General features: G+C 35.7%; 1 protein-coding gene across 4 annotated transcripts in view; it reads right to left on the bottom strand.

The window, feature by feature from the left end:
* The window catches only part of Grm5 (glutamate metabotropic receptor 5), a 513,149-nt gene that overhangs the window by 76,071 nt on the left and 415,291 nt on the right, over positions 1–21,787 (bottom strand). For all 4 annotated transcript variants that reach the window (XM_004658258.2, XM_045145474.1, XM_045145476.1 and 1 more), the window contains exons 5-7: positions 19,550–19,796; positions 10,717–10,885; positions 3,543–3,669 (exon numbers count right to left, since the gene is read on the bottom strand). In XM_004658258.2, coding sequence (XP_004658315.2) covers positions 3,543–3,669; positions 10,717–10,885; positions 19,550–19,796 — 543 coding nt within the window. The remainder of the gene's footprint in view (positions 1–3,542; positions 3,670–10,716; positions 10,886–19,549; positions 19,797–21,787) is intronic.

Here is a 21,787-nt window from a genome sequence, read left to right as displayed (position 1 = left end):
TAGGACTAACTGCAAGGTGGTGCTACTTATTTTCATGCTTTTCTCCCACAGAATTATAAATCTCTTGGAAATTTAGACTACATATTTATGTTTCCAGTCCATATTATTATTTTTTGCATATACTAATGCCTTGATTATCAAATTAATTATTTCTACTTGACTCTTTCAAAGATAGCTCAAACTATTTAGATATAAAACTAAACTCTTGGTACTTATAAAATAATATACTTAATCCTCCAGTATTTCTGCAATATCAAATGTCTTAGACTGTAAAAGGTGCCTTCTTACAGCTGGAACAAATAATCCGAAGAGCTTATAGGAGGAAAGGATTCATTTCGGGCACAGTTTTGAGAAGAAGCTTCATCATAGCAGAGGAAATTGGCTAAGGCTTCACATATTATACATCAGTACGAGAGAAAAAACAGCAATACGAGCTGCCTTTGAACACCCAGTAGGAGATTATTCAACTCCTTTTGCCATCCCCCAGCAACATCCTTCCTCCAACAGGGCTCCAATTCTCAAGGGCTCCACCAGCTGGAGACTAAGTAGGTAAATTAACCACAAACACTTGGGGCTATAGGGGATGCTTTACATTATTCAAACCATCACACTAATTTTTCTTAACACCTTCCACATTCCTTTCCTCTATGCATATTCTTAATCTTATGCCAAATTCTATGTCAGCACTTCCAAAACATTGTTGTGTTGGAAACCAAGAGCTTTTATCTGTAGTAGCAACCACTCTCCAGTTTGCCTACCCGCTTCAGCTTTCTTCCTTCATTCCCCAGATTATTCTACCTCACAGAAGAAGCAAGAACACAATTTAAATGTACCTATAATCATACCCTTGCACCCACTGAAATATGAAATGTTTTCCCAGTGTGCTTGGCAATAAAGCTGTCAGATCCAGAACGTGTTCTAGGAGAACTACTAGAGCTACCTCCTGAGCATTCCTGACACCATTCTCCCATCTGCCTCCCCATATGTGCTATTTTTGTATTTTTTGTCACAATGCACTTCTTTTATTTTGATAGCCCTTTCTATTTATCAGGGAAGTCATTTCTCTGGAGTATCTTTAGTGAGCACAAGTGTCAATGACATATTCTCTAATATATTCAGTTTTAGCTCCAATTCTAACTTCATGTAATTAATACAGTGTGTGTGTGTGTGTATGTGTGCATGTGTATGTGTGTGTGTGTGTGTGTGTGTGCACGCACACGTGTGTGTGTTTAATACTTCTCTTTCCACAATATAAGGAAGGTATCAGAAGACTATATTATACAGACCTAATGCCATGGCAATTGTCTCTTTTTTCATTCAACTTCTATATCACCCATTATTACAGTGAAAACAGAATAATAAAATGTGAGTCTATTGAGTGAATGAAATTATAGGTATGTTAATTTTTAGTAGCAAACTCATACAAGACAAAAAATAAAGGGGATGTCTATATTCACTCATTTGGCTATGTACACATGTTCTGTATTAACAGCTTCAACCACTTAAAGACTAAACATATTTGGAATAATTGCATCTATACTAAATATAATAAACAAGTACAGACTGTTTCCCTGTCTTTATTCCTTATGCAAATCATTTTTCTATTTTTTTATATTTCTCTTTATTTACAACAGAGAATGAGGAAACAAAGTGAAAGAGAGAGAGAGGGGGGAAGAGAAAGAGAAAGAGAGAGAGTAATTATGAGTATGCCAGGGCCTCCTGCCATTGCAAATGAATTCCAGATGTGTCTGGTCTAATGTGAGTACTGGGGAACCAGACTTGGGTAGACAGACTTTGCAAACAAGCACATTTAACCACTTAGCTATCTCCCCAGCTCTAGAAAATCATTTTAACAGCTGGTTATATAAAGTTTTCCATTGCATTAGGTGGTATAAATCATTTGTAGGTAATTTAAAGTTTACAGGAAAATGTGCAGTGTCAGTTATAAGCAAACACCACACCATTTTATAGTCCAGAGTTTGAATATCTGTAGATTTGGGCCTCCTTCAGGAGACATAAGACTACCCACCCACAGACAAAAAGGGGTCACTAGATTTAGTCACAAGGTATATAACAATACAAAATGTTGAACATGCAAGATAGTTTTGAAATTCAGTAGTAATGTAGGTTGCAACTAGAAAAAATATATAAATATGTATATAAAGAAAATGTCAGCAATACAGTGCCACACTTACCTACCAAGAAAACTAATCAATAATTTTTTTTCATCCAACATTTTAGTTTGTACCTGTATATACATGATAATTCATCTATTCCACAAAGCTTATTGAGGGTAGTGTTGTTTAGCACTGAGTCAGCTCTGCAGATACCAGAATGTGTGTGAGCCTCTTGCATGTGTTTTTAAAATCAGATTTCTTTAAAAAATAAAACCTGTATGAATGCAACCACTGCAAATAAACTCTAGATGCATGTACCACCTTGTGCTTTTTGCTAATATGGGTGCTTGGGAATCAAACATGGATCATTAGGGTTTACAGGCAAGTGCTTTAACCACTGAGCAATGTCTCCAGCCCTAATAAAATATCTTAATGTGAGTGATTCTCAAAAGGCACCAGATCACAAATTTTAAAACCAGGGTTTTGAAGTAAGCTAACATAAAGACAATGGATTATCAGTTGTCCTGTGTGGGATTAAATCTAATACCGACAAATTTATGATGCATTTCCTAGGAGTCTTATACTAAAATCCTTTTAATTTTGTAGTTACTAGACATATCACATGATGGGCCCTTTGCCTGGGATATTCCTTTAATATCAATGGGGTCTCCTGTCATCCTCCCTTGTCCATAAATCTATATCCTTTTACTATATATTAACCATATTTGTACATTATGGCCTTAGAATTAAACTTTGACCTTCTTTAAGGAAAAAGTAGTATATTTTTAAAATTTTAGCTGTAGGAAAAATATGCACCTCTGGTGGGTATATTGAATAGAATGGGAAGAAGTTTAGAAAAATGTATTTTGTTTTTGTATTAGAAATATTAAAAGTGTTTACGCAGTATAAAATGGATACAATGGCATATGGGAACATCCTTTGTAATCAAACAAACAAATTAAGGGGAGGCATGCTATTCCCTATGCCAGCACTGCTTAAAAATGCATTAGCTGGAGACATCTAGTTTCACTTCAGAAAGAATACTCAGAAAAGCAAATACTTTAAGTAAAATTTCTACCTTTATGTTTTGGGGATTCAAACACATTTCCGTATTCCTAGGAGTCTACACCTTTGCTTAGTGACATCTGAGAATGTCCTGAGAATGGGTGAGAGTATCCAACAGGAAACCCCAAACTTTCATCTTTTAGGAGTAAGGGTGGAAAGGAGACACATCTTCCTCTGAGATCTAAACATTTTCATGGTAATCTCAGATGTTGGGAAGGTTTATGTTCTCAAATGGGTTCTTTGTCCCATAATTAAGACCATCCTTAAAGAGAAGCTCTTGGAGATATGACCTTTCCTCTCATGTCTGCATTATTTTCCAGTTGACTTGGGAGGACCACACTGACTTTGTGATACAAGTACCTGTCAGGTCGTCTGTGGGCCAGGACCCCAGCTGGCATGCTTTGCAGGTGTACTCATCAAAGACATATTCATTCTCTTTACAAGGTGTGCAGGTCCAACAACAGCTCACTTCTCCCTTTCGGATCACCTTAGAGAAACATTTCAAACATGTAAGTCACTGCTCTAGGAAGCAGCGAGGGTTTTAAATACATTATTTCAAATGCTATCAGATATGCAGGATAAGTATTAATATTCTTATTCACAATCATGGAAACTGAGGATGAGTTTAAATGAGTCCAACATTATACAGTTGCTAGGTGGCAGTGTTAAATATAAAACCGTATGTTACTCTGGATCGCTAGCTTGGATTCCTGTATTTCACTAAGTATCAATGTTTGTTCACATGTGTTCACGCATACACATATACAAAATTATACATTCCTTAAGAGATATGCCTCACCTTTTCACAAATTAAAGCATTTTGTTATCTTTATTCTACTCTCTTACTTGAATAATAACAAGCAAAATCTCCTGTGTATCTTAGGAGGTATAGTGTCCAAAAACCTATCTATACTGACAAAATAATTTAAATGTGTATTGGATAGAAAAATAAGGTCAGACCACAACTGTTTTTGAAAATAATCTCTTTCTACTAAAAATGTTGTTCAATAACAGCCCAATCCCTCCACTTCATAGCTTGGCTTTACTGAGCATGAAGGTAGATAAGGTCATAAAGGTTGTTACATAGTGTTCAGTTCATCTATAGGCCATCATATGTAATTGAAGTAGTTTAGCAGTTCAAACAGTCTCTGATGTTATTCTTTTTTGTTTTTATTTTTTGACTCAACAAATGGATGACTTTATTAAGAGAAGACCAGATACGTGCTCACCTCAAACCAACCAGGAGAACAAAGCACACAGACTTACTTATACAATACTTTGGTTTGAAAATTATTCATAACATCAATGTTAAACCTGATATTTGAAAAGAAATGAATGGGACAGAAGGTGTAAAATACAAACCAAGAAAACACAAATTTGCATAGATGAATTAATGTAGACATACAAGTGCCATTTAAGGAAGGCTTGAGCACTGGCAAGTACCTTAGTGATATTAACCACCTCAGCCTCCCCAGACACATGAAAGTAGTCAGCACCATGTTTCCCTACTTCCTCATCAAGGCTATGGTCAGGAAGAGCTTGTGCTCTAAGAAGGTAAACTGAAAGACTGCTTCATCAGCTTAGTTCCCATGGGTGCATATGATGTTATTCTTTTTAATTTTTAAAATATTATTTTAAAGTTTTTTTATTCATTTGAAAGAGATAGAGAGAGAACACATTTCAGGGCCTCCAGCCACTGCAAATGAACTCCAAATACATGTGCCATCTTGTGAATCTGATGTTATTCTTTAACAGACGTATACATCTTTTATCCACCCTTCACTGGTGCATGATTTCCTCCATGGGCAAGAGAGAGAGTTCATTCAAGAATATTATTAATAATTAAAATAATAATGATTATGTTTGATATCCTTTGTCTTAGAATCGGGGTTAATTGATGAGTTTTGATGATATTGTCTAAGTACCTATAGTCAAATATAACTGTAAGTTGCACTTTTTCACTGCTGGTTTTGCCCCTGGTGCTGATTATTTTATTATTAATATGAGCACATATTCATTATAACAAAATAAAAGGTCTCAATATGACACTTTTTTTTTTTTTGAGAGCGACAGACACAGAGAGAAAGACAGATAGAGGGAGAGAGAGCGAATGGGGCTCCAGGGCTTCTAGCCTCTGCAAACAAACTCCAGACACGTGCGCCCCCTTGTGCATCTGGCTAACGTGGGACCTGGGGAACCGAGCCTTGAACTGGGGTCCTTAGGCTTCACAGGCAAGCGCTTAACCGCTAAGCTATCTCTCCAGCCCTCAATATGACACTTTAATACATGTATATCATCTACTTTGATCATATCCCACATTAACCTCTTCTACAGCCCTACTAGTCTATTTTATTCTCTCAAATACTCCCTCTTCTATGTTCTTGTGTTGTAGGCTTTCCTGTGCTGTCCACAACAACAAAATAAGGGACATGAGCATAAGCATACTAAGTCTGAGGGTAATTTGACCTCACAGGGTCTCATTATCTGCACAGTATTGGACTGATCAACATGTGTTCATGGGTGACGAAAGAATACAAAAAAGACATCAAAACAGAAGGACTGGCTGCGGGGAAGGCATTAAGGTGAGAGAAGAGAGTATGATGGGAGTTGATTATGATTAAAAATACATTGTGTATATATGTAAAAATTGCCAATGAAAACAAAACAGTATAGATATAGATTCATATGAGACTTCAAAAACATCAAGGAAAAAAAATTATAGGGCCTGAAACATCCTTGCCCTAGTATCATTTACTATGTGAGAACAAGTTGATTACTAGACCTGCTTAATCTAGCTAAAATGATCTTCATCACAATACTGACATTTACAGGCTCCATAGAGCATGCTGTATGCTGCCATGCCATTAAATATTGGAGAAGCTCTGTATAAGGGAGATGTCTCTTTTTTAAAATTTATTTTTAGAGGTAAGAACTAAGTTATAGTTAGCTCACATGTTATAAATATTGAACTTTATTGGAAAGCTGACTTCATATGAAAGCTGCAGGGGAAGGAACACTGTCCTGGATGTGAAGAGGTCCCAGCTCTAGTCTTTCAAAGAGCCCTCACCCATCCCTCAGTTGATGCTCAGCTTCTTCAACCTACATCCATTCTGTCTTATTACAATGGTAGTGGGTAGGATGTCATGACGGTAAGATATCAGTGAATTTTTAAGTACTGAATGGGCTAAAATGTTAGCTACTTGTATAGGCAAAACCCACAAATGCTAATGCAAAGCAGGAATTTCCTTTTCAGGACCATTTCACTACTCTTTAGTTGTGTAATACACAGAGGTATATTTAAAATACCAAAAGAGGGCTGAAGAGATGACTCAGCAGTTAAGTGCTTGGCTGTGAAGCTTAAGGACCTTGGTTTAAGGCTCAATTCCCCAGGACCCATGTTAGCCAGATGCACAAGGGGGCGCACACATCTGGAGTTCGTTTGCAGTGGCTGGAAGCCCTGGTGTGCCCATTTTATCTCTCTTTCTCTCTCTCCCTCCTCTTTCTCTCTCTGTCTGTTGCTCTCAAATAAATAAATAAAATAAAAAAAAATAAAAAAATTACCTAAAGATTCTCTTTCCAGGTCTTAGGAGGAATTGACCAATAAGAGAAATTAAAAATGTTTCTTCCTTTAGATAGGCTGGCACTCTATAGCTCATCTTTCATTGGTTGTGAACTTCATTATTTTTGCTAAAATAAACACTACTGCTTTTCCAAGAATAATTCCAACTCTGACTTAATCATGACAGCTTGATGTATTTTTTTTTGATAATTTAAAACTCATTTGTATTATGTTTTCACATATTCTTTTTAATAATCTTCTTGGGGGATGGTTCTCACTCTAGCCTAGGTTAAGAGAACTCATTCTTGGGCTGGAGAGATGGCTTAGTAGTTAAGGCACTTGTCTTTCAAGCCTAAGAACCCAGGTTTTATTCCCCAGATCCCACATAAGCCAGATGCACATGGTGGCACATGTGTCTGGAGTTTGTTTGCAGTGACTAGAGGCCCTGGTGTGCCCATTCTCTCTCTCTCTCCCTCTCTCTCTATCTATCTCTTTCTCTGTCATAAATAAAAATAAAATGTATTTTTAATAAAGAGAACTCATTCTGTATCTTAGGCTGGCCTCTAACTCATGCTAATTATTCTACCTTAGCATCCTAGTACTAGGATGAGAGATATGCATCACCATGCCTGCTAATGTGACAATTCTCTGTCCTTGCAGGTTCCATTCTGAACATACTGAAGGTAGTGGTGTGAATGCATAAGACTATGTAACATATTTGAACTTTTGTTGAGACTAAACCTTAACGGAGTTTAAGTTGACATATCTATGAACACTACTATGAAATGCTATTATTAATGAAATTGCTCATTTACAACATTGAGCTAAATTAAGAAAATTTTGTATATTGAATACAATAAAAACAAGATAGAGATAAGAATATAAAATTTAGAAATTTAAAAATGACCTAAGCAAATGTTTTGCATCTATTGGTGTTAAAACTATGATGACATGAAATCAAATTCCTACATTACATAAATTATGTCCAGTAATAGGGTTAGACAAGCATATATCAAAACATATCGCTATTGGGTCATTCAGAATTTTGAAGGTGCAGGTTCAAGCTTTATTGTGTGAAGTGTCAATAAATGAGCAGCATCCACATGATAACTTAAAGTATGCAATCTTTCTTTAGGAAGCACTCAAAATTAAGAACTTACGATATTCTAGATTGGCTCACAAAGATGTTCACATGAATCATTTGGCTATAGTGTGCCTGGGCAAGATACATATCTATTTTATCACTATGAATCATGTGTCAGAAAAATTTCATCCTTCAAAAGGTCAAATACTGTACATTTAGGGTTTGGGACAGGTAATTGCTACTTCAATTCATCTATTTAACTGTAATTATAGCATGAGATCATTCCGAGACAATATGTGAAAGATCAAAACTAAGTTCGGCTATATTTCAATGATCCTTTATTTACAAAATCAAGCAGTAAGTCAGATTTAGCTCAGGGTTCAGAGTTGCAGTGCTTGGAGTATGTCATAACAAGATCTTCAGACATTTTTAGATAAGCTGTTAAGCCATTTAGCGGGCATCAACTTATTTTACATTTACTTATCTTGTGTTACTTCCTTCTAGTTCTATGCTTTCTAAGTACTACTTTAATGATCTTACTATCAATATCAAATATTATAATTTTTAGCTAATATCTGAAAGGTGTTCTAAACTTGAGTGAAGGTGAGGGTGACTAAAAATATACAAACTGTTCCAAGTATTTATGATTCCAGAAACGGTACTTTATAACTATTTCATGAGCAAATAAATTATTTTGAAATCATTTTTTTTTTCTTTTCCTAAGGCATTACATTCTGTGATAGTTTGATTGTAAAACTTTGCCCATAGTTTCATATGTTTATGATTAAACCTCATACAGGATCCCTAGCTGGAGGAAATTTGAGAGCTTTGCTAGAAGAGGTATGTCACTCTGGTCCTACCAATCCCTGTACAGAGTCTAATTACCTCCAGAAATGTGAGCCAGCTCACTCTCCTACTGCTTCCTGCCAGCTGCTGTGGCAAGATGTGATGATCACCGTTGTGCTCCTGTGGCGCTTTTCCTTGTTCTTGTGAACCTCCCCCTCCTCACCTTTAAGCTCTAATGAAACCCTGTCCTCTCATAAGCTGCTTCTGGTAAAGTGTTTTGTCTCAGCAATGAATAGGTAACTGTAACATACTCCAATATCTAACCATCCTTGCCTTCTTAACTATATTTTAATTCTAATATTCATTGGCATTTTATTCCCTGTAAATATGGACAGACTATATGTAGCTTCAAATAAGCCTTCTTATAAAAAATATTTATGTATTTGAATGACATGGAGAAGGCCAGTGAGTTTGGGTGAGCCAGGGCCTTTTGCAACTGCAAATGAACTCCAGACACTGCACCTGGCTTGATGAGGGTACTGGGGAATCACACAGCCTATTAGGCTTTGCTAGAAAAGCACCTTTAGACATTGAACCATTTATCCAGCCAAATCAGCTTTCTTATATCATCAACTTATCAGATAACTTCTCATCTGCTTTGTACTACATACTGATGGGTTTTTAGCAGTGTGTTTTGCTCCATGTGACAGGTATCTATGTCCATAACACTCAGTGAAAGGCTACCTCTCCATTATCACTCCTTTCCCCCTCTTCCTTTGCCTGCCTTTTCTAATGCTGCCATCTTTGCTGGTATTTTTGCCATCTCCCTCTCTGAATCTGCTACAACTCAGCCTGTGCCTTTTCCTTCAAACCAGTAGTATCCAACCTTTCTCCATTGTGATATGACATTGTCGTCTACAGATGAGTTGGTCTTCATAATAGATTATCCTGGGATGGCTGTGGCCTATGGGCTATAGGTTCAACATGCCTGCATTATACTTTAAAGCAGATCAATACACTATATTTTTCTCTAATACTACCCTCATCTTTTCTTTACTCCTGATAGTAGCACTGATACCTGGTCAGATCAGAAGTCACATTGAAGTTTTGGGACTTCATTTTGTTCTCCAATTCAATATTAAATTCAGTATTCAGGCTGGTTAGGTCTTCCTCTACAAAGTGTTGTCACATGTTTCTCCTGCTCGCTTTTCAGTTCTCATTGTCCCTTTTCTTGTCACCACTACCAGTGCCCATTACCCTTAGCTCTTCCTTTGTTTTTCATGATCCACAGCTCCACTCACTGATAACACCTTTTGTAGCCCAGCATATATCAGCATCTTGCTCAAGACACACTTTCAATTAAGCTTAATAACACAAGCTCAGCTTATTTAGCCTAAATTAAAACTTGGCCATAAACGTGACCTAATTGCTTCATTATAATCTGTTTTTTTTTTTTTTTTCATGGTAACATCTAGAGTGACCATTTATATTACATTCTAATCAATCATTTCTTAACCTTTCCTGTTAGTGATCCCTCTATAGCATAGCCATTTTAATGGTATGATGTTTAAAATTTCATTCATAAGAAATATTGATCTCTGGCTTAAATCTATATAGCCTTGATTTTTCTTTCTTAAATGAAATCATCACATGTAATTTTGTTTATATGTGCACATATTTTTCTCATTAAGACTATATCTTCTGACAATAAAGGAGATCATACTCATTTATCTCCACTGTTAATATTAATTTAAGAGATGTTTGGTAGCTATTTACTACCAAATTAATTAATTAATTATGATAAATATGTTTTCAAAGTCTAAATTTTTTTGTTGCCAGAAAGCATTGTCTTCAAAGTCTTGCATAGGCAGGGTGAGAGGCAAAAATTATTCCTTACTGGTTCAATCATCTCAGACTAGCTACTAAGAATTGTGTGGCCTGCATGTTAAAATTAATGATTGTAAAAATTTTTTAAAAAGTCTTGACATTAGATGCTTACAATGTAGACTGTAAAACAAGTATCAAATTAAAACAAAAACAAAAAAATAGAGCTAACATTGTTAAATTCACAACAAAAATTGAAAAACCATTAACATCCATTTTACCTTTATCTGGCCTTTCTCACAAGGCTCACTGCATACAGATCTGATGATGTTATTCTTCTTGGACCACACTTCATCATCATCCATTTTTAATTCCCCATTGTCCCAACTTCCAACATTGATGTAATCAAAATAATCTTTTCCCATTTCCTTGAAATTCATTATTTCATACCTTAGAAACAAGAACATAATAATTATTCAGCTAGCAACATAAATGGTCTTCTGTGAAAAGGCAATAGGCTTCATTTCCCAAATAATAGTAACTGTCTAGGGAGTCACACTGGAATTTTCCATACTAATACATTTAGCACAACAAAATACTATCTGTTTCATTTTCACTCCAGAGATGACCATTTTTAATATTTAAGCTTACACCTGAAAAGGAAACAATCCCATGTGAGACATGACTTGATCTCAGCAAGGCTGACAGATGGGTTTTGTTGTTGTTGTTTGTTTTGGTTCTTTGAGGTAGAGTTTTCCTCCAGCCCAGGCTGACCTAGAATTCCTCTGTAATCTCAGGGTTGCCTTGAATTCATGGCAATCCTCCCACCTCTGTCTCCTAAATTCTGGGATTAAAGCAGTGAACCACCATGCCCAGTTTGAAAGCCAGTTTTGAAATAACTTCATTAAGTTTAAGTAAGAACTTCCATTTGTCTTCTCCAAAAAACTATTTTTTAAAATCTATACTTTAGTGACATGATAAAAGTTTCCTTACTTACTCAAAAATTTGAATTTATACATCATTGAATATGCTTTTGACATTAGGAAATATTAAGGTAATTTGGACAGGGCTTGATTTTACCCTTTATTAATGGCTAAAATCATTCTATAAACAGAACTTTAAAAGTTTTTTTTTTTTTTTTTTAAATTTGGTATTGCTTTCTGAAGCATCTTGTGAAAAAAAAAGATAGGACTGTGTTGTGAGTTTTCAACTTTTATTATTGATTATTATTATCCTGAGCATAGGAGTAGAAATATGAAATGGGCAGACCAATGTGTTATTTGTAGGCCTGTTCTTCTCTGTAAGAACATTTCCAAAGAGACATTTCCAACACATTTTTTCCAAACAGAAGTCATTAGATGAGCCATTCCATAGATCAGTGCATGACCACAGGTAGTAACAGCTACATGATATCTTCAGACAGGACTCTACTTTTCACCTCCCAGGACTTTCAGTTCTGCTAGATAGGCTCATGCATACTTCCTCCAATTTTGTAATCTCAGCATGTTCACCTATTTGGAAATGGATGTGGATGGAAACCTTCATACCTTTTGTGTTATAGTGACAAGTATGCCATACTTAACTGGATGCTCTCTAGGAAAATATAAAGGCCAGACTTGATATAATTCTACTGAAACTATATTGTTAAATGATGTCATTATTTATTTACTTGCTATGACAGTTGTTTAATTGCAGCTTCAAGTTTCAGAATGTCAGTCCTTTCTTGTAAATTCTGTCTGTTCAGGAGCTTAAGGATTATCCTGCAGTGGCTTTGTCTGCAGTCAATTTAATGGCAATAGTTTTGAATAACTATCCAAGTTGCATCTTAAATCAAAATTCCAAGCATTCTTTTGTCTCTATGCTGTCATGTTACTCCATGGCTACTCAATATGAAACGTGTTGAGCTATTAGAACAGAAATTGGAGTGAAGAAAACTCATGTAGAATGTCACTGGCTGCTTAAAATGTATAAGGTTTTAAGTCTTAAAAGATGACTTTCTGTGAGCACATGCCCTTTGAATATTCTAGTCTCAAATGAAAATGCCAACCTTGGGAGGCATCTTTCTTAGCTGCTGATCACTTAAAGAGATATAAGGACTTCATTGACAGCTCAGAAATGAGCCATAACACCACTAATTCCAACTTTTAACTCTGGCAACATCTAGACTAAGCTACTAATTTTATAGATGATATAAGTGAAGCTCAGTGAGGTTAATTGGTTAAGACCAGGCTTCAGAGAACACAGGTAACAAAGCCAAGTTAGTATGTTACTAAGTCTTTAAATTTCAAGTCAGCCACTCTTTCTTCCTATTAGATTACTTCTGATCTATGTCATAGAACTTCATTTTACCCTGAAGAAATTCTAGTAAGTAAAAAGAACCAGTTTTTGAAAAAACAAAACATAAAAACCTTATGGAATGAGACATGTCATATTTAACAGGAAAATGATTTTAGGAAATGCTAAATTTTAATTTTGGACTATTATAACTGCCCTAATGTCAATGAATCCTTTCTTTGGAATTATCTTTCACTTCTGGTAATTGTATATTACCAAGACAAATGGAGATGCCATCATATCTACAGCTGTGAAAATATCCCACTGCAATTACATTTTTAGTAGCTGTGCACTAAAAAAAAAAAGTGAGGGAAGAAAAATGCAAGTAGAAAAGAATACCTGTAATTTTGATTTAAATGGAGTTTAGATAGCTTCTCAAAAGTGTTGCAATTAAATTGAATGCAAATCAAAAGCTTACCACAGAATATTCCTTAAGCTACTGAAAGTCAAGAAGATATAAGAATGTACTAACATTCTGAACATGATATTTGAATCAGAAAACTGTAATTGGAAGTAAATAAAGAATTGCATGATTTTACAATGTTGTTTCAGTAGACTGATGGATAATAAAGTTTCTCTACTTCTCTGAATATAAATATGACTTAAAATTAAGAGATAGAGCATAGATTTTATTTTCCAACAAAAGTGCAAAAAATAAGTCTTGTTCAACAAAAGCCTTATTTACCTTTTAGGAGGATTGAACATCTACTGGCTGACAGTAATGTTTACTCATTGTTTAATCCAGAGTATTGTATTTTATTTTCAAGAAAGAGAAATAACTAATTGAGTATATTGTTTTGTCTTTAATGAATATGGTAAATATCCAAGTAACAAAATAAATCACAGTTAGAAGCAAAGATTAGAGTATGAATCTATTTATTCATTTATTTATGAGAGAGAGAGGGAGAATAGGCACCCCAGGGCCACTAGTCACTGCAAATGAATTCCAGATGTATGCACCACCTTGTGTATATGGCTTTACATGGGTACTGTGGGGTTGAATCTGCATCCTTAGCTTTGCAGGCAAGCACCGTAAAGTATGATTCTAATCACAGAAACTTGGAGGGTATGAATTCCATGCACCAGAATTCTCTTATCTCCTCTTCTCTCCCACTCCCTCCCCAGTTCCACCTTTCTCTCTTCTGTGCCTCTTGCTTTTACATGTCTCTGTTCAGTAATTTCTCCCTTATCTCAGAATGTAGCAGTGATTGAGGTTCTTTGCGGACTCTTTTCTCTTTCTTTCTGTATCTTGACATTGTCTGTTTCTTAACTGGCTACAGTTTAATATTATGATATACTGATTATCTTAAAATGAATATATATGTACACATATTTTTTAAATGGAGAACCCAAGTATAATTCTCTCTCTCTCTCTCTCTCTCTCTCTCTCTCTCTCTCCTCTCTCTCTCTCTCTCTCTCTCTCTCACACACACACACACACACACACACACACACACGAAGGCAGATTCTATTTAAGCACTTAGCTGAAATCAGAGGAAGTCTACTAAAAAACAAGGACATTTCCTAATGGTCAGTATTCCTTTGCCAGTGGCTTGAGAGGGAATGCTGTCAGTGAAATGAACAATCATCACTGAGGAAAACTGTGGAGAGCTTATGGCTCTCAGTGCTCTCTTGGGCTGAAGTTGTGATGTGAAGACCTTTACTTTAATATGTGATTATTAAATATGTTCCAAATTGTATATGTACCAGCCCAATAGATGTACTCAACCCTAGCTCACAAAACAGAGCAATTTCAATCATCTATGACTTTTAGGATGGGTTATCCATGATTAAAGAGAGACCACAGTGTTAATTTGGCCAAGTATTTAGTAGAATGTTATCAACAATTGAACTCATTTCTACTATGTAAACTATTTTAACTGTAATGTAAGAAAAATGAAATAGAAATCTAAGGTAAATTATCACTTTGATAATATCTAAGAGTTAAATATTACTCTTCACTGTTACAAATTGGTTTTGTAACCTTAAACATGTCTATTGCCTTCTCTGAGACTTGTTTTTCTCCAGGAAAATTGGAAGTTTGACATAGATCATTTATTTCTTTGTAGTTCTTTAATGGCAGAGCTATATTTCAAGAATTGTGTGCAAGGTAGCGACTACCTGCAACTTCTTTTACTCTGGCTTCCTCTTTTCTCTTTATTCTTTGTGGTTTTTATCTTTCCATTATTTATGTCTTATCGTATTTCAGGTTAATCTTTTCCTATTGTTTCAATGGATATATATAATTCCTCTTCATATTATAATTGTGGTGTTTCTTTAAAAGGAAACAATGCTTCTTACTCTGCTTAAAGTTAACATTGCATCACTAACTATAAAATATAAGGTACTTCCCCTGGGACCCTTTCTTTCCTATACACAGTTATTAAATATTTTACATTCTCAGGCTTATCCACCCTACAGCATAATATGTATCTTTTTAGCTTGAAATAGTTGCATTCATTTTGTCATTTGCTTTCTATGTTCCTTCTGCTTAGTTATGGTTCATCCCAGGTAGTGGTTAGACCTCTTAATTTTTTTTTTCTGATGCAGTTTCTAAGTGATAGATCAGCCAATGTTTGTTCTTAAGTGATGATTAGTAAATATTTTAGCCCTTGAAATAGTCTCTAGATATTCAACTCTGTTATTATGGTATAAAACTAGCTATCATATCACTTTAGATGAGTGAGTTTCTAAAACTAAGTTTCCAAAAACCAAGTTCTCTAAAACTTTATTATAGAAGACTTGGCATGAAGTCTGTAGATCAAAGGTAGTAAATAATAGAACTTCAAATTTATTTTATGAAATGTACCATGCTTAGAGCTTTGAAAACTAAAATTCTTTTAAAACTCATTTGGTAGGAAAACAAAAACCTATCTGAAATTATCCAGTTTTAAAACCTGCCCCAATTTTCTATGAAGTTATATATAGTGTATTTTTAGCACATTACAAATATTCATATGTATTTCTATAGAAATAATAATGTGTCAATTAAGTTCTGCTGTTCCACAGGATGGAAGAACACCATATTTATGTAAACTTTTATTTATTTTATTTTTATTCATTTACATTTTATTTATTTGAGAGAGAGAAAGGCAGAAAGGGAAGGGGATAAGAGAGAGAGAGAGAAAAGAGAGAGAGAGAGAATGGGTGCTCCAGGGCCTTTAGCCACTGAAAATGAATTCCAGACACATGTGCCACTTTGCGCATCTGGCTTAAATGGGTACTGGGGAATCAAACCTGGGTCCTTTGGCTTTGCAGGCAAGCACCTTAACCACTAAGCAATCTCCCCTACTCTTCCTGTGTAAATTTTTATAAATTCAAAAATTATGAATTCCGTATTACAGCTGTACCATGGTTTTCATTAAAGCTCTGTGGTTGACAGTACTCTGATCAGAAGTGAAATTTAAAAAAAATTAACTAAAATTTATTTTAAAATAATCTTCAAGGGATTGTATGCTAGAAAGTGTTGCTACCTGCCATGGTTTAGATATAAAAATCCTCCATGGCCTCAAGTTTGAACACTTCGTTTCCCAGCCTGGTGACATTATTTTGGTTACTTGTGGAGCCTTGAGGAGGTGAGGCCTACTTAGAGAAAGTGGATTACCCATGGTGTACATCTTGTGATTTAATTATTGTCCTTGCTTTCAGACATCCCTCTGTTACATGAGCAAGCCAGTGGCTCCATGTCACTGTTGCCACAGCTGTGAGCCACTCCTGTCACCACGGCTTCTTTGTCATTGTGGACTGTGTTCTCAAGCCATGAGGCTAAAAAAAAAAAAAAAAAAAACCCTTCTTTCGGTATGTTTCTATATTAGGTATTTGGTTACAGTGATAAGGAAACTAATAACTAATACAGAAATGATCCTGAGAGTCTGAGTAATTTCTGTGACTACATGATAGTGTGGTTCTAAGATATCACCTGGTTTGTGGGATGAGTATAGCAATGTTGGGAGTTGTAGGGAACAGAAGCCAGAGCCCTGTCAGCAGAGACTAATGGGCAATTATCATGGGAATATGGAAAACAAAAGTACAGTTAAAAACATGGGCAGTAAACATTAAGCTGTTGATGTTTCTTTCCCAGGGGAATAAGGATCTATCAGGAACTGCACTAGGGGCCGTTTGTGTTATATTCTGGCAAAGAATCTTACTGTGTTCTCCCCATGTCCTGAAAACATGAGGCTTAATTAAGAAGGAATGAACTAAGCTGTTTGGGGGAGGAAATTTCAAGATAGTATAACATCCAAGGTGAGTCATGACCACTACTCACTTCTCTTAGTTGTGTTTACAGTAAGAGGGAACAAAACACTATGCACAATGTAGGTTGTTAAGGACAGGAGTAGGACCATAGTTAATATTGCAGTCAGAGTAGACAAGATAGTTTTGGATGAAGTAGATCTAACTTACGGAGATTAGCTTAACTACAATTGAAATGGTGGTTAAGATTCCCACCCATTGACAGTTTCAGGACACAGCATCCTTTTTACCGCTTTGTCCTTATATCACAAAACCAAAAATTCCTTTCTCCTTTAAGTTGCTTCTTGTCCAAAATTTGATCACACCAATAACAAAATAATTAAAACACTATTTCTCATTTTTTTTTCTGTCTGTGATCTTCTTGAGACCATCAATTTAATGGAATCCTTCATTACCCCAGGCTTCTCTGATTCCCTTCTGAGCTACGAGTCTCTTTGTTCCTACAGAACTGCAATACTTACTCCACAAAATTCACCACACTGTTCCTGAAAATGCATTTCTCAGAAAATCAGCTTCTTTTATTTTGAAACTGGTTGATTAATTGGAAGGCTGCTGAATGAGATGAGGAGCTGAAACCCAGAAGACTAAGTGCCAATCCTAACTCACACTTACTAAACTATTTCTTTGATGAGTCACTTAGATTTGTGTAATTCAGTTTCCTTTATGCTATAAAAGAAAATAATATTGTCTGCCTCACAGGATTAAAAATGCAAAGCAAGTAGCTTAATATTTTGTTCAGAATACAAAATGAATATTAAGTATAATTATATATTTTGGAGACATGGTCACAACTTGTTTGATCCATATGGTTTCATATATATGCCTAGTTATTTCCTGGGTGATTTATGCTCTCAGATTTCAAATCCAGTTCTAGTAACCTATTAATGTTTTAATGTAACACTGAAAATTAGGACTACATGAACAGACTCCAAGCAACCACAGACTTATAGAAAATGTTTGCATACTATTCTTGAAAGAATATCTAGAATTTTATCACAATCTTGAAGGGATTCTTGCTCAAAAAATGTAAAGAACCGGTGTTCTAAAAGTACCTCTGCCTCAGGAATATTTATTTTTTGGAGGACCATGAACAAGGCAGTGATATTTTGCCTTACTTGACTCTCAGTGGACTAGAGCTGAGTTATATCGGGAGTTTCCTCCACATCCAGTTTGTGGAACTGGCTTGGGCTCATGACATGACAGAAAAACGCTGGAAGTGTCTGACATGCAGTCATCAGTCCACTAACAGTGCTCTGGTGATTTACAAAGGGGAAGTAAACCCATGCCTGGATATCAGATCCTAGTCATGAGCCTGAAGATGAGGGTTCATGTTTCAACCTGGTGTAAGATGACATACACCACTTGGGAAGTTTCCTTTGGACCTGAGAAAATGCTTCCTTTTCGCCTCTACACATACACTGAATAGCCCCAAAGTGAGAATAACAAACAGCCAATTTATCTTGGCAAACAGCTTGGTTGGTGTAAAAATCCTTCAAGTCTCCAGAATAGAGGAAATATCCAGGCTTTAATTGGCTGCGAAACTAGCTGTCACTTAGCAGTGCAGCATATGAGATGGCAACAGCTGCACCCAGGAGCAGCTCCAGCTAACCTCAAGATATGCCAATGTGCTAAAACAGTATTGCTGGCAGAAGTGTGGCTGATAGGTCGTGAGTATGGAGGAACTCATGAGACCTCCTCTTGGCAGGATCAGCTGCAAATAGAGTGTGCAGACACTTCCCCAAGCACTGCTGCTAAGGATACACTGTTGCTGGAAGAACATTTGGGTTTTGCAATGAAACCAAACGGTCCTGTTTATTGATGCAAAGTAGACTGAAGAACTAGTTCTGATGTAACTCACAATAGGAAATCAATGAATTACCTTACATATTAGAAGTATATGGCTTGGTATCACTTACGACTTTGGAGTATAAGATAGGGGTGAATTCAGCTAAGTTTTCAAACTTGGTGATTTCTCTAAATGCTCACCTATAATTACAAGAAAGATTCCTATTTCTCAGGTACCTCCATATCATTAATGAGAGGTGACATTTCTGAAGAAAGAACAATTTAATAGCCAACAAAATAAGATATTACATGACTGCCTGTAAAAGCACTCCAGCCTTATCTTTGGATTACCAGGATTGAATTGCCCCTGCTTTAGGATTATTCTGTGACACAAGAAGATGACTGAGTCCAGAGAGTTCTTGAACAAACATGCACTGAGAACATGCAGTTCTTTTTTCTTTTTTAATCTATGGTAAACTGAGCCTTCCTCTTCTATGTCTAGGGCTCTGAAATGTGGTGAAGCTTTCAAAAGCACATTTTGTATAACCATATCTGTGTTTTTCCTTGACCAAGATATACGAGGCTTTGCCTTTCTGCCTTTGCTGATGTTGGTGTACTAGCCATTATCAAATATGGCCAGGCAGCTGCAAAACTAACAAAAGGCAGGAAAAGATCCTTAGGTTCAAGATTGGCTCTAACTTGTTCAGGCTCTATTGTCAAGAATGAGAATTATAACAGTACCTTCCTGGAGAGTCTCCATTTTCATCAAATAGGATCATATCTCCAGAAACTCCAGTAAAATTGGTTTTCATCAGTGAGTCCAAAAGTTTCCGCCCATCAATTGGCTTCATTGCATCACAGAGTCCTGCGTAGCCCGGGCAGAGGGACATCTGCATGTTGTGGAGCCCATAGGCCATGGAATATATAGCATTGATCACAAAGCCCATTTTGGAATCTTGAACATGATGTGTTCTCAGAGTCAGAGAACCTGTTGAGAAATAAATGAGGGATTAATTTAAAGTATAGTTCCCGCTGTTGCTGCATTAATGGATCCTGATCACTAGAAATGACTTGTCAAATTTAGAAGGAGAGACAGTGCAAAGAATCAGGTTCCAAATATCATGTTTAACTACTCTCTACCATTTTCAAGCTTTTCTTTCAAAATTGCAAAGAAAGATATGCATCCACAACAATACCAAGACTTCCATGTGACTGTCATCACAAGGGCATTGCTTTTCTGTACCACATGTTTATACTACTGACTGCACATAGTATGCTCTATGAAACTCTTCACTCTTTGTTCAGAAATCATCAAAAAATTTTTCAGTTTTTCAAGTATTATGTCTTATCTGAGCAAACTAAGTTCTTTACCATCTGACCTCAGCTTACTTATTTGCTCATTTAGCACTCCTCACTGCCAGCCTCAAAGAAAATGCTCTTCATGATCTATCCTATTTAAAAGCCATGGAACTACATACATACATAAATTTAAACTACATACATATATAATACATACATACATTTAAACTACCTATGTACATAAATTAATTCAATAACATTTATTGAAGTCAGATTATATATGAAGTTGAGTAGTTGGTGATCTGCAGAGGAAATAGAGGATTTAGACACAAATTTTACACTAATGGAACTTGTCCAATTACAGTCATATTAGTAGTGGCCCAACTTATTTTTTCCTATTCAAACTAATAAGACTGGGAGAAGGATGTTCCAGGCAGAGGCATTGTCTGGTACAAGTGGGTCTATGTTTAGTATGTTCTTTAAAATTAGAAGGAGGGGAAAAAGAAAAGGATTTCAGGCATGAGAACTAGGTTCAGACTGTGGGATGCCTGATGTTTTTGATTTTTGTTTAACATATTTTACTTTGCTACAAGGAAATAAAATGAAAGTAGGAGAAGGAATCCTGTAAAAGAATTCTATGTGGATTGGTCCATGTAAAGTTCTGAATATATTTGAAGGCATAGAGAATAGGATTGCTAAAAGATAAGATAGGAGGTATTAGAGAAAAATAAGAATAAAGTAGTAATCAAACCTTTCCTGTTAAATACTTATAAGTTAGAAAAATCATTCATGTAGAAGTGGAAAATGAATTGATGGATATGAATAATAAAAATGTTATTTAGCTATAAATCAGGGATATATTACTTAGCCAAAGGAATAGACCTGGCCATAGATACCAGTAGCTTTACTTACTTACAGTGACATACATGGTAGAGAAGGAGACATGTGAAAATCGAACAGGCAGAACTAATGAATTGGCTAGGTCTTTCTCAGACATCAGACTCCTTGTTGAATTTTTTATCATGCTGTTAAAATCCCATTGTTTTCTGTTTCCACCATTAGCCATCTTATAATTCTGTACCCTTCTCAGTGTTTTAAATGCCATATAAATGAGGGCTCCCTAACACTACTACAGAGACAGGTATTGTTTTCCACACAATGTAACAGTTGACTCAATTCATCTTTATAATAGCCTGATCAGATATGTACTTTCTAATAAGGGAACAGGTATAGAGCTGTGTGTTAATTTCCCCAGTATTATTCAGCTACTAGGCAGAAGTAAAATTTAATAGGTAGTCTACTTAACAGGTTATTCCTATAAGCAGGAAGTGCTACTATTTTTAAAATCTTAATTTAATTGAACTCATAGATATAGTCTGACACATGTTAATAATCACCATTTGAAACAATTGACATCATTCTAAATTTCATCCCACTTAACAATGGTATCCCTTTCCTGTCAATCCCACTCCTGCCAAAGTAAGTTGGGATTTTGGACTGTCTCAGTTATTTAGATGTCCATTTCTGGATCCAATATTAAAATCAACAGATTATGGAAAACTTGTCATTGTCTTAGGTCCTTTGGCATTCAATATTTCTCTGTAGGGGTATTTATTATTTTAATTCTTTATCTTTACAACTTCACAAATATTGATGTTCAAATCAGATGTAATGCCATAA

Source organism: Jaculus jaculus, chromosome 3 (genome assembly GCF_020740685.1).
Source record: "Jaculus jaculus isolate mJacJac1 chromosome 3, mJacJac1.mat.Y.cur, whole genome shotgun sequence".
Classification (NCBI taxonomy): Eukaryota; Metazoa; Chordata; class Mammalia; order Rodentia; family Dipodidae; genus Jaculus; species Jaculus jaculus.
This window is presented reverse-complemented; position numbering and strand designations above follow the sequence as displayed.